The sequence below is a fragment of the Perca fluviatilis genome, chromosome 1 (genome assembly GCF_010015445.1).
Source record: "Perca fluviatilis chromosome 1, GENO_Pfluv_1.0, whole genome shotgun sequence".
In the NCBI taxonomy this organism is placed as follows: Eukaryota; Metazoa; Chordata; class Actinopteri; order Perciformes; family Percidae; genus Perca; species Perca fluviatilis.
The window spans coordinates 8156903-8171778 of NC_053112.1; the positions used below are offsets into that span (position 1 = coordinate 8156903).

Consider the following 14876-nt stretch of genomic DNA (forward strand, 5'->3'; position numbering starts at 1 on the left):
ACGGTACATTGACCAGGGTCACCCTGCTGTACGTGACAATAGACCAGGGTCCCCTGCGAATGCGTGACATTAGACCAAGGGTCACCCTGCTTATGCGTGACATTAGACCAAGGGTCACCCTGCTGTACGTGACATTAGACCAGGGTCACCCTGCTTACCGTGACATTAGACCAGGGGTCACCCCTGTATGCGTGACATTAGACCAAGGGTCATCACCCTGCTATACGTGACATCAGACCAGGGGTCACCCTGCTGTATCGTGACATCAGACCAGGGTCACCCCCGTATGCGTGACATCAGACCAGGGGTCACCCTGCTTATCGTGACATTAGACCAGGGTCACCCTGCTGTATGCGTGACATTAGACCAGGGTCACCCCCTGTAACTGCGTGACATTAGACCAGGGTCACCCTGTCGCGTGACATTAGACCAGGGGTCACCCTGCTGTAGCGTGACATCAGACCAGGGGTCACCCGCCTGCGTGGACATCAGACCAGGGGTCACCCTGTATGCGTGACATCAGACCAGGGGTCACCCTGCTATGCGTGACATCAGACCAGGGGTCACCCTGCTGTACGCATTGACATCAGACCAGGGGTCACCCTGCATGCGTGACATTAGACCAGGGGTCACCCTGCTGTATGCGTGACATTAGACCAGGGGTCACCCTGCTTATCGCGTTGACATTAGACCAGGGTCACCATCGTAATGCGTGACATTAGACCAGGGGTCACCCTTATGCGTGACATTAGACCAGGGGTCACCCTGTATGCGTGACATCAGACCAGGGGTCCCCCTGTATGCGCGTGACATCAGACCAGGGGTCACCCTGCATGCGTGACATTAGACCAGGGGTCACCCTGCAATGCGTGACATTAGACCAGGGTCACCCTGCTGTAACGTGACATTAGACCAGGGTCACCCTGCTGTACGTGACATTAGACCGGGGTCACCATGCTGTACGTGACATTAGACCGAGGGTCACCCTGCTGTATGCGTGACATCAGACCAGGGGTCACCCTGCTGTACGTGACATCAGACCAGGGGTCACCCTGCTGTACGTGACATCAGACCAGGGGTCACCATGCTGTACGTGACATCAGACCAGGGGTCACCCTGCTGTACGTGACATTAGACCAGGGGTCACCCTGTTATGCGTGACGATACAGACCAGGTCACCATGCCTATGCGTGACATTAGACCAGGGGTCCCCCCCTATGCGTGACATTAGACCAGGGTCACCCTGCTGTGCGTGACATTAGACCAGGGGTCACCCTGCTGTACGTGACATCAGACCAGGGGTCACCATGCTGTACATGACATTAGACCAGGGGTCACCCTGCTGTACGTGACATCAGACCAGGGGTCACCCTGCTGTACATGACATTAGACCAGGGGATCACACAGCCAGGCCACAGTGGGTGAGTCAGCTGATAGGGGTCCATATAAGAACTTTACTCTTATCTCTGTCTCGTAGAAGAGCATTACAGTTATAAACGTGTTTTACAGAAATGTTAATAAATGGATCACCGAATCTAAAGTTATACAGCGCACTGGACATTGGTTTATTTTTAGTCCAGAAAACGTGTTCGCCCTCCGTGGCTTATTTAGATATATTGAGATATGACTACAGTATTTTGACCATACGTGCAAATGTGAAAACTGTGTGAGGATACATGCGCGTGTGTTTTTATGTGTGTGCTTGGCTGTGTGTGGTGTATGGCCTGCTGCATTACTCTTCTGAGCCACTGTAGTGAACTGCAGTAACTTTAAGTCAATCTCTCTCGTTTGCTTGTTTAGTAAACCGCAGCGGAGGTGGGTGGGCATCTGCGCGAGTGTGTGTAACGTTAGCCTATTTGTGTCAAGGGAAACTCAAACCCTCACTGAAACGTCCAGCAACCACAAGCACCAGCAAAAGAAAATATCTGGCGCCGCCAGTGCACACAACTACCCTCCCAGTTCTCGTGTGTGTGTGTGTGTGTGTGTGTGAGAGAGAGAAAAAGATTTGTTTTCATTGGTTGTTGACTCAGGGCTCTCAAGTTTTGAAAACAGGAAAGAGTGACAAAGCATTTATTCAGTTTCCGCATGGTGTGTGTGTGTGTGTGAGTGAGTGAGTGAGTAATGGGGACTCTTGCTGGTTATGAAAATTAGTCACCGATATGGGGTGTGTTAAGAATTCTAAAAGACGCCTTCTTTCTGATTTCTGGAGGAGGAAGGTGAGGCTTGGGTCTGATTGAAAGTCAAGCAAAAGGGTTTAATAAAACAACATGAAAACGACAGTCAAGGCACAAAAGTTACACTGCAGCTGACAGCGGACTGACCTCATGCTCTCCTTGCGGAGTCACATAAGACAGTCCTGCGACAAACAGACAATTACACTGTAAACAGCGGACTTCAACTTGCTTCCCTTGCGGGTCACAGATTGAAGTCCCGAGACCTTCCCCGGATCACACATTTATTTCCCCGCACCTGGCTCGTTCCTCAAATGAAATCTTTCCCTATTGGTCAGATGTCTCTCAAAAGAAAAGGTGTACGCTCCCAATCAGTGTCCTGAGTGACCTACACCCGGTCACAGGATCTTACCGAGACGTGTCAATTGTTTCCAAACTACAGCAATACTCGTTCTTTGTCTTAATCACGTCTGGGGATGGCTCCCCTAAAAGAGACAAAAGTTACCTTTCCTGTGGGGACAATGAGTCTCCTACAGTATGCTAAATAACAGCCATGACCTAATCAATTCTTTAGAAGCTACAGACGGTGTGAGCCAGACAAACACTAATTAGTGTAGTTACTTGATTAGATTTAGCTGCAGGCTACATTAAACATTGTTTTCAAAAATGTAAGCATAGTTAAAACTTTTTTAAACCTAACAGGTGTCTAGTCAGGACACGGAAGGCAGGGATATTCCTTGAAGCTTTTAATATATAGGCCTACTTTCAAATACAGATGCACAGGCACTATATCTTTAGACACTTTACAGTGTAAGTGTGGTTCTAAAGGAAACAGAAATAAACATCAATATTAACTAACATAAATACAATTGAGGCTAATAACTCCCTAGTTACTTAAATATACAGTGCTCAACGGAAACTACAATAAGAATGCCAAAAAGCTATACAATGGAGATAAAGGCTGTCACTTACTGTAAACTCGATAATAAATTGCGTATATTAACTTATCTATATATTATAACTGTAACTTACTTGTGGTCACTGACGCACACGAACACCAACTGAAACTTAACTGATAAACTGAAACTCAACTGACAGCCCTCTGCAAGCCAGGGCATTTCTCAACATGTTGGAAAAAAGGAGCCGTGGCCTGAGCGAACACTCTGTACAGGCTCTGTCCATGCTCACAGCACTTGAGCCATTTGCGCAGAGTGAGTGAGAGAGAAACCATTAAAATTGGCTGCATTCCACTTAGGAGAGACCCTGGTATTAAACCATTACTGATGGCTGTATTCCACTTAGGAGAGGCCCTGGTATTAAACCATTACTGATGGCTGCATTCCACTTAGGAGAGGCCCTGGTATTAAACCATTACTGATGGCTGCATTCCACTTAGGAGAGGCCCTGGTATTAAACCATTAATGATGGCTGCATTCCACTTAGGAGAGGCCCTGGTATTAAACCATTAATGATGGCTGCATTCCACTTAGGAGAGACCCTGGTATTAAACCATTAACGATGGCTGCATTCCACTTAGGAGAGTCCCTGGTATTAAACCATTAATGATGGCTGCATTCCACTTAGGAGAGGCCCTGGTATTAAACCATTAATGATGGCTGCATTCCACTTAGGAGAGACCCTGGTATTAAACCATTAACGATGGCTGCATTCCACTTAGGAGAGGCCCTGGTATTAAACCATTAACGATGGCTGCATTCCACTTAGGAGAGGTCCTGTTATTAAACCATTACTGATGGCTGCATTCCACTTAGGAGAGGTCCTGGTATTAAACCATTAATGATGGCTGCATTCCACTTAGGAGAGGCCCTGGTATAAAACCATTACTGATGGCTGCACCTCTTTCCACTTAGAGAGGTCCTGGTATTAAACCATTACCTGATGGCTGCATTCCACTTAGGAGAGGTCCTGGTATTAAACCATTACTGATGGCTGCATTCCACTTAGGAGAGGCCCTGGTATTAAACCATTAATGATGGCTGCATTCCACTTAGGAGAGGTCCTGGTATTAAACCATTAATGATGGCTGCATTCCACTTAAGAGAGACCCTGGTATTAAACCATTAATGATGGCTGCATTCCACTTAGGAGAGGTCCTGGTATTAAACCATTAACGATGGCTGCATTCCACTTAGGAGAGGTCCTGGTATTAAACCATTAATGATGGCTGCATTCCACTTAAGAGAGACCCTGGTATTAAACCATTAATGATGGCTGCATTCAACTTAGGAGAGGTCCTGGTATTAAACCATTAACGATGGCTGCATTCCACTTAGGAGAGGCCCTGGTATTAAACCATTAACGATGGCTGCATTCCACTTAGGAGAGGCCCTGGTATTAAACCATTAACGATGGCTGCATTCCACTTAGGAGAGGTCCTGGTATTAAACCATTAATGATGGCTGCATTCCACTTAGGAGAGGTCCTGGTATTAAACCATTACTGATGGCTGTATTCCACTTAGGAGAGGTCCTGGTATTAAACCATTAATGATGGCTGCATTCCACTTAGGAGAGACCCTGGTATTAAACCATTACTGATGGCTGCATTCCACTTAGGAGAGACCCTGGTATTAAACCATTACTGATGGCTGCATTCCACTTAGGAGAGGTCCTGGTATTAAACCATTACTGATGGCTGCATTCCACTTAGGAGAGGTCCTGGTATTAAACCATTAATGATGGCTGCATTCCACTTAGGAGGCCCTGGTATTAAACCATTAATGATGGCTGCATTCCACTTAGGAGAGACCCTGGTATTAAACCATTAATGATGGCTGCATTCCACTTAGGAGAGCCCCTGGTATTAAACCATTAACGATGGCTGCATTCCACTTAGGAGAGACCCTGGTATTAAACCATTACTGATGGCTGCATTCCACTTAGGAGGGTCCTGGTATTAAACCATTACTGATGGCTGCATTCCACTTAGGAGAGACCCTGGTATTAAACCATTAATGATGGCTGCATTCCACTTAGGAGGGCCCTGGTATTAAACCATTACTGATGGCTGCATTCCACTTAGGAGAGACCCTGGTATTAAACCATTACTGATGGCTGCATTCCACTTAGGAGAGCCTGGTATTAAACCATTAACGATGGCTGCATTCCACTTAGGAGAGGTCCTGGTATTAAACCATTAACGATGGCTGCATTCCACTTAGGAGAGGTCCTGGTATTAAACCATTAACGATGGCTGCATTCCACTTAGGAGAGGTCCTGGTATTAAACCATTAATGATGGCTGCATTCCACTTAGGAGAGGTCCTGGTATTAAACCATTACTGATGGCTGCATTCCACTTAGGAGAGGCCCTGGTATTAAACCATTAACGATGGCTGCATTCCACTTAGGAGAGGTCCTGGTATTAAACCATTAACGATGGCTGCATTCCACTTAGGAGAGACCCTGGTATTAAACCATTACTGATGGCTGCATTCCACTTAGGAGAGACCCTGGTATTAAACCATTAACGATGGCTGCATTCCACTTAAGAGAGACCCTGGTTTTAAACCATTACTGATGGCTGCATTCCACTTAGGAGGGTCCTGGTATTAAACCATTACTGATGGCTGCATTCCACTTAGGAGAGGTCCTGGTATTAAACCATTAATGATGGCTGCATTCCACTTAGGAGAGGCCCTGGTATTAAACCATTAATGATGGCTGCATTCCACTTAGGAGAGACCCTGGTATTAAACCATTAATGATGGCTGCATTCCACTTAGGAGAGACCCTGGTATTAAACCATTAACGATGGCTGCATTCCACTTAGGAGAGACCCTGGTATTAAACCATTACTGATGGCTGCATTCCACTTAGGAGAGGTCCTGGTATTAAACCATTACTGATGGCTGCATTCCACTTAGGAGAGGTCCTGGTATTAAACCATTAATGATGGCTGCATTCCACTTAGGAGAGACCCTGGTTTTAAACCATTAATGATGGCTGCATTCCACTTAGGAGAGACCCTGGTTTTAAACCATTAATGATGGCTGCATTCCACTTAGGAGAGACCCTGGTTTTAAACCATTAATGATGGCTGCATTCCACTTAGGAGAGACCCTGGTATTAAACCATTACTGATGGCTGCATTCCACTTAGGAGAGACCCTGGTATTAAACCATTAACGATGGCTGCATTCCACTTAGGAGAGACCCTGGTATTAAACCATTACTGATGGCTGCATTCCACTTAGGAGAGGTCCTGGTATTAAACCATTACTGATGGCTGCATTCCACTTAGGAGAGGTCCTGGTATTAAACCATTACTGATGGCTGCATTCCACTTAGGAGAGACCCTGGTATTAAACCATTACTGATGGCTGCATTCCACTTAGGAGAGACCCTGGTATTAAACCATTACTGATGGCTGCATTCCACTTAGGAGAGACCCTGGTATTAAACCATTAACGATGGCTGCATTCCACTTAGGAGAGGTCCTGGTATTAAACCATTACTGATGGCTGCATTCCACTTAGGAGAGGTCCTGGTATTGTGCATGCTGACTCACTGAAATATCTTACTGGGACACTTGATGGAACTGAGCCATCATTAAGGTGATCAATGTCAGCTGTGCTTTTCCTACTATGACAAGTCAACATGTCTGCTGTGAAAAAGGTCCATAGTCAGGGCTCTCAAGTTTTGAAGACAGACATCTGAAATATTACAGTCCAGGGGTTTATTAATTTATTAAAATTGATGAATGTATCCTTGAGGTGAATAATTGTCATATGCACATTTAAGGAGGTTTCTTTCTCAACAAAAGAGGAGGGAAGAGTAAATGATGCTAGGCTACATGTGTGCTGACTCAGATATAATTACAAAATCTGATCCAAAGGAGAATAAATAGTTGAAAGCAATACAGAATGCCTGAGAGCCTTACTGCAATATATTCCATTATGTTTTTATATTTGGATTGTAATCTATGTTTCCCTTTACATAAAGCTCAGCATATTGATTCAGAAAAAGCTAGAAATAGGTGCATACAAATTCACCAGAATGCAGGAAATGAAATGTTTAATGTCATAGGTGGCCACACAAATCTGGAAACAAACCCTGTCCTTTGGGTTGCCAGGCCAGTTATGATTAGACCAAATGTTGGTGCCATCTAACTAACATCTACAGACTGGGCAGCTAAAATGAACATACACTGGTTATTAACAAGCTGGGCAAGCTGATCGCTGTTCTGCATTGCATTCAGTTTATTTAAAAGGGTCTGGGCTAAGTCCCGATTCTACTCAAGTCCTAGAGACAGCCCTGCTAAAAACCAGATGGAATTAATAAATAAAAGTGCTGCTGTGAAAAGGTAAATAATCAGAGGTGGTAAGTGACCAAATATTTAAGTTTCAAGTGTTGTAGGCTACATGAGAATTGTTTTTGTGTATTTATTTAGTAAGTTTGTATTTTCAGGGCAAATTTATCTGAGGTTTTAGTCAGATTTTACACACATTTTTTTTTCACAATTTATAGTTTGTACAATCAAAACAAAAACAAATGGTCATACCACAATGTAATTACATGTAGAGCTGCAAAGACTAATCAATAGTTGTCAACTATTAAATTAACCCTTTCCTATGTTACAAGCTTTTTACAACATAAAAAGATCAATAACTATGATTACCATACTCCTTAATGTAAATAAACAATATTTATTGCATTTTTAAATAAACTTGTTTCTTATATACCTTGTTGTCGTCATCTTTCCCCCCTAAAAATGAGCCAAAGATAATAAAAAGCGCTGGTACTGATGAGAGTGATAACAGATGTGTGTAAGGAGAGGACCAGCAGGGGGCGCTGCAGCACTGAGAATCTCAGCATTTCTTTTTGGTTTTCAGCTTTATGAAGATGCATTTTCCAGCTGATCCGAGAGGCTTTTTAAAGACTTTATTTAGCTTTAAGAAGAAGGATATACAAATAGAATAGTTAAAAAGGTAAAGTACATACACAAATACATTAAAAATATCACAAATACATCCATAAAGATACATGGTGCTGGTGTTTTGTAACAAATGCATTCGGTTAAGAGAAAAGCAGCTTGAGCATGTAGGCATTTAAAAATAAGATTTAAGGTGGAATAAGTTCTACAGTTGAACATTAAGTTTGGCTTCGTACATCCAAGTATGAATCAGATAAATACAATATGTTTTAACAAAGTGCAACATCAACAAAAGCCAAAAGAAAGTGCAGCAAATAAAATCCTGCGTCATCATACAGCAGTTCTGTTCACTAATTGTCATTTCAAGTCACTTTGGATAGTTTTAAATGATAGAAAGCAGCTTTCGTTATGTCCCCGATATGTTTTTGGAATAATGGATTGTATGAGTTCGACAATCGACTTGTGTGGACTTCACCAGAACACCAGAACAAAACAGAGGTATGTGCACTGGCTGAATTAACACGACTTTTATGTATTTCTTTCACATCTACTGCAGTCATATTCACTGTGTTCACTCAGAAGGAATCAGTTCTCATGTCTAGGCACTTGTAATTACATCTCCAACATGTTCAGAGGCTAAAAGCAGGTTTAAAACCTGCCCCGTTTCAGCCTCCTGGGTGCTAACTGGAGCAGGAGGAGAACTCGGTGTAGGCAACGCTGATTAGTTTAGTTTTCTCGCTACTGACAGACCTCCGTGACCACAAACAACAGAGCTACGTGTTGAATTATTTTCTCCTTTAAGAGTCCCAACTCACGGTGAGGTTAAGGCCACAGACGGTAAAAATAAGGGCCAAAGCTTCTAGGTGATCTAACCCGGGTTAAGGTGTGAGATTCAAGTTACTTTGAATGTTGTTAAAGGATGGAAAGCAGCGTTCTTTATGTCCCTGATATTAAGAGTCCCAACCTAACCCGGGTTAAGGTGGATACATACATATGCTAAGCTATAAAAATAGAGAAGTAAAACGTACAATGAAAATAGAAAATACTCCATTAAAAGTACCTTACAGTTGTATTGAAGTACAGCATAGTTACAGTACATGCAGGAATACCCCGGGTACTAAAAGGAGTCCTCTCCGTCTGGTAACTAAATGACAACTAATAAAAATATGGGTCTCAAGGCGGGCTTTGGTCTGTCGTCTCCCCAAGGGGACGTAATGCAATGCATTGTGGGGGAAAGGAGAATCACAGTAAACCTCTGTAAAATAGTACCTACTTTTTCATATTATATTCTGTTTTGTGATACCCAACAACATCAAATACAACGGAAAACAGTTTACATTTATTTACCAACAAGCAAGTTGCACAAATTTGTTGGAAAATGAACCCTGCAGCTCGGCCTTTAAATCAATATTTGTGTAAAATGTGTAAAATGTTTGATTTCTTTAGTGAGCAGCCGTGTAATAAACCATCCTGGATGTTGTTAATATGATTTTGTTCGGGGGCTTATTGTTGACCAGCTCAGAAGATTTATGTAAAGATCCTTTTCTAATACTGCATCAGGACCAAAAGGACTCCTTATTATGATCCAGGTTGTGTCTGAGTTGTGTAAAACCTTTATCTGCATCTATTCTAATACTGCATCTGTCATTGTTGGGGCTTTTTATAAACTATAGAGTGTGGTCTAGACCTACTCTATCTGTAAAGTGTCCTGAGATAACTCTTGTTATGATTTGATACTATAAATAAAGTTGAATTCAAGCTCTCAGAGAGGTTTCCTACAGTAAGACGTTTCCATTTCCTGCAGCTCTCTCCAGGTCTTCATCTCCTTTTGCTGCTTCCATGTTCAGGTTTTTCATCTCACATCCATTCCCTGCTGTCTCTGGTTCTTGCTCCTTCCTTCCTCTGAGCCTCTCGATGCAACTCTCTGAGAAAAAGAAAAGCAGTTTGCAGAACTTGTTAAAACAATTATGTTTTTTATATTTAAAGTTGCACGTTACTTGTATAGCATTCTGTTGTGTTGCCGTGTGCGTTATTGAGAACGTAAGCGCACAATTTTATGTCCATGCTGGTGCTGCATGTATCTTTGTTTGTGTAGTTAACATAACAGGATTTTCTTTATTATAGTTCAGGATTGCATGCTTATGTCTACTGTAATGCTAGGAGCTTACTGCAAATATGTCATCCAGAAACAATAGTTAATACTTTGATTCATGGATGTATGTTAGTACAGTGTTGAACATTCCTTAATTACAATCCTGCTGAGGATTAGTTCAGCTGTTAAACTCGCGATGCTGTCGCTGGTTTAATTGTTGAAGAGCATTTCACCGTGCCATTCACGCTGCTGGTCTATCACATGACTACTGTACCTGTAGGTTTTCTTTATTTTCATGACTATTTACATTGTAGATTCTCACTGAAGGCATCAAAACTATGAATGAACACATATGGAATTATGTACTTGACAAAAAAGTGTGAAATAACTGAAAACATGTCTTATATTTTAGATTCTTCAAAGTAGCCACCCTTTGCTTTTTTTGATAACTCTGCAAACCCTTGGTGTTCTCTCAATGAGCTTCATGAGGTAGTCACCTGAAATGGTTTTACCTTCACAGGTGTGCTTTGTCAGGGTTCATTAGTGGAAGTTTTTCCCTTATTAATAAAAAAGCAAAGGGTGGCTACTTTGAAGAATCTAAAATATAAGACATGTTTTCAGTTATTTCACACTTTTTTGTTAAGTACATAATTCCATATGTGTTCATTCATAGTTTTGATGCCTTCAGTGAGAATCTACAATGTAAATAGTCATGAAAATAAAAAGGAAACGCATTGAATGAGAAGGTGTGTCCAAACTTTTGGCCTGTAGCTGTTATGTTCATTTCTGGTCTTAGAGCGCCATCTAGTGGCCAATAGATGTTACTGCACAATGAAACCTACAGCGTATTCTTTACTACATTGCAATTTACAGATTTCCATTACTATCCAGTATTATTTGGTTGTTTGCACAGCAACTATTTATTGCATAGCAATTATGTATATTGCATATAATGATGTATATTGCAGTGAGTTGTAATCTGTATATATGTGTATTCGTTATGTACAGGTTATATTTACATATTCTGTAAAAGTAACGTTAAAAGTTACTTTCCACAGGGGGTAACTAATTAAACTACCGGATTACTTTATTTAAGAAACAACGAGTAACGAGCAAACATTACTTTTTAAAAGTAACTTCCCCAACACTGTTAAGGAGTAAATGTACCGAGTTATTTTCCCCACTGATAATAAAATGCTGTAAAGCAGTTTGTAACTTACGGATGACTCCACGTTTCACCAGGAGAAGAAGAAGACCAACAACACCACAGACACAGGCCAACACTATTATCCAGTCAGATTCCTCCTTTGCAGAGTCTGAAGAAATATCAGACAGAGTTGAGTTTAGAAGGACAGTTTCCAAAGATGATCCAGGGTTTATCAACATACACATCCACTGTCACAATCTCCCTGTCAGTCTTGGAGTAATGAGTTACAAAAGTAACGCAATTACAGTAACGTTGTAATTGTAGATTCTCACTGAAGGCATCAAAACTATGAATGAACACATATGGAATTATGTACTTAACAAAAAAGTGTGAAATAACTGAAAACATGTCTTATATTTTAGATTCCTCAAAGTAGCCACCCTTTACTTTTTTTATTAATAAGGGACAAACTTCCACTAATGAACCCTGACAGAGCACACCTGTGAAGGTAAAACCATTTCAGGTGACTACCTCATGAAGCTCATTGAGAGAACACCAAGGGTTTGAAGAGTTATCAAAAAAAGCAAAGGGTGGCTACTTTGAAGAATCTAAAATATAAGACATGTTTTCAGTTATTTCACACTTTTTTGTTAAGTACATAATTCCATATGTGTTCATTCATAGTTTTGATGCCTTCAGTGAGAATCTACAATGTAAATAGTCATGAAAATAAAAAGGAAACTCATTGAATGAGATGGTGTGTCCAAACTTTTGGCCTGTAGCTGTTATGTTCATTTGTGGTATTAGACCGCCATCTACTGGCCAATAGATGTTACTGCACAATGAAACCTACAGCGTATTCTTTACTACATTGCAATTTACAGATTCCCATTACTATCCAGTATTATTTGGTTGTTTGCACAGCAACTATTTATTGCATAGCAATTATGTATATTGCATATAATGATGTACCAGAGACGGGACGGGACAACATCTGTGTCCCAACAGCTGACGGTACGTCAGCGCAGACAGCAGAGTGTCTGAGCTGCTGACAGATAGAAACATGTCAGGAATTAATGTTTAGGTTTGCTACACGTACATATCATTGCATTTTATCAGCAGTGGAAAGTAACTATACTGTACTTCAATACAACTGTAAGGTACTTTTAATGGAGTATTTTCATTTTCTCCTACTTGCCTATTGTACGTTTTTCTTCTGTTTTTATAGCTTTAGTTACTTTACATATTCATATTAATTAGGCCGACCTATACTGTTGGTCCCTGATGGAAAACACATCAGAAGAGATCAGTACCAGAACCACTGGAGCAGGACGTCCTGTGTGCACATCGTGATGTTGATGCTACAACGATGTACCGTGCTGCTCTAGTGCAGCGTTGAAATTTATAGTTCTGATGTAAACGTTATGCATGAATTTAAAACTATTGGGTACAGACTTCTAGACAACTGATCAGACATTTACCAGGACTGGTAGCTGGAGGTCTAGTTGTGGTCTCGCTCACTTGGCCTTTGGGTGCTGTAAAAAAAAGTAAAATTAAATAAATATAGTTCTCAGTACGTGGAAAAAAACGACCAAAATGTGTTCTAGTAGTCAAAGCTGTCTGTGCCCGTTATCTAAACTGGACAGTTTACACGAGAAGATATCCAGTATTAAAAGACTCTTAAAACACCCACACAGGTGTTCTCAGTTTTCATTTAGAGCATGCAACTAGGACTACAGTTGAAAATTAGCCGACTGGCTAACACTGGCATATTTACAGAAATGTTGATTAATGTGCATTTTCCTAATATAAATAAATAAATCTTCTTCTTCTTCTTCTTCAAGGTCTTAAATCAGGGCCTTTATTGGGATATCCTGAAATCAGACAACACTTTTAGAATCTGAATCAAACTAATAACTCAGCATGCTTACCAACAGTGATGTTAACGATAAAACTGGCTGTCAGGTCTGGGACGTAGACTTTGTATGGACCACTATCAGACAGAGTTACTGAGGAGATCTTCAGAGTCACGATGCCTCTGATCAGGTCTTCATGGTTGAGAGTTGTTCTGTCTCTGTATCGATCCATCTGGTCATCCTGTTGGTCCTTTCCTCTTCGATAGCAGTGGACATCACCATCATCGTCACCGAGGTCGAGTCTCGCCACATCCAGCGTGGAGTCAGACAAGTCGACGGGGGGGTCCAGACCACACCGTATAATGACATCATCTCCTTCTGCTGCCTCTATGGTCTGAGGACAGGTGAGACGATGCTCTCCTGGAGAAACAGACATAACATTCACACAGCTTTAACACCTCTGAAGGACCAGAGTTGATGGTTTACATTCAGTTCTCCAACTATTCCTAAAATGAAGAATGTGCTGCTCCACCTCAACAATATATTTAATGGATCAACTGGGACAGTTTGATATGTCCAGTTGAATAAAATAAGTTAAAATAAAGATCAATAAAAAGACACATCACATGAAACCTATAGTCCACATATAGTCTATAAAAATAGGTTTTAAGAAGTGATCTAAAAGATCTGATATTGGGAGTCTGCAGTTATCATCATTCATTTTGATACCATGGTCTGGGTGAATACTCGATTCTGATTGGCTGCAGGGTGTCCTTAAAAAAGTGATGTAGGACACCTCCTAAAGGAGTTCCGGTGAAACTGTCTGTTTACTGGTCTAGGCTAAATAAATGTTACATTAAATCATAAAGGAAATGTGGATCTCTTATTTCCAACTCGTCTTCTGAACACCACAGGATGGCGCTAACACACAGGCTACTTCACCTGAAACTGTAGGACTGACTGCGGAGGCAACCTTCATCCATTAATGGACACCTCGTCGGGCGTTTGATATGTCAAGTTGAATAAGATTAGTTAAAATAAAGAGCAATAAAAAGAGACCTCACATGAAAGCCTATAGTCCACATATAGTCTATAAAAATATGTTTTAAGAAGTGATAAGTAAAGTTATAAGTAATAAGTAAAGTCATAAACTGACACACAACAGGACATTATATAGACAGAGACATTATTTAGGGTCACAGCCTCATGAAACTCTCCAAACACCAGCTAGAGACTGAGGGCCTTTAGAGGAGCTCTGCTTTTCCTTCAGGTCTACTGACAGTAAGAGGGTTTCTGAGCAGTTTACACAGCTGAAGTGCCTGTCATCTTATGCTGAAAAATGTCATTCTTGAGATTTGAGAGCTCCAAAATGTTACAGTTGTTGATACACAGTGCTGAGCTGCATCTCAAATTAATCTTCAGGTTCCCAGCTTTCAGATCATATATCTTCTAAGTGGTATCTACTGTTGACCTGCTACTCCACTGCTAAATGCCATGTTGCAATAATCATGGTTACCAATTATTGTCAATAAGAATCAGACTCATAAGAAGTAGTATCCTAAACTATGGAAACTCACCCAAGGTAGTTTTGGAAAACAACAAAATAGCTACAAGAATCTTCATATTAATCAAGTCCAGGAGAGTTTTCATGTATACAACCTATCAGTACAGTAGTTATAGAGCAAACGGGAAAGCCAGTTTATCATCCCCAAGAGAG

At 41.3% G+C, this 14876-nt stretch overlaps 1 protein-coding gene across 2 annotated transcripts in view; it reads right to left on the minus strand.

Annotated features, from left to right (window-relative positions):
• Positions 1–8057: 8057 nt before the first annotated feature.
• LOC120558849 overlaps positions 8058–14876 on the minus strand; it is a 128167-nt gene continuing 121348 nt past the window's right edge. For both annotated transcript variants that reach the window (XM_039800144.1, XM_039800153.1), the window contains 3 exons: positions 12785–12838; positions 11377–11472; positions 8058–9988 (listed from right to left, as the gene is read on the minus strand). In XM_039800144.1, coding sequence (XP_039656078.1) covers positions 9840–9988; positions 11377–11472; positions 12785–12838 — 299 coding nt within the window. In that variant the 3' untranslated portion in view covers positions 8058–9839. The remainder of the gene's footprint in view (positions 9989–11376; positions 11473–12784; positions 12839–14876) is intronic.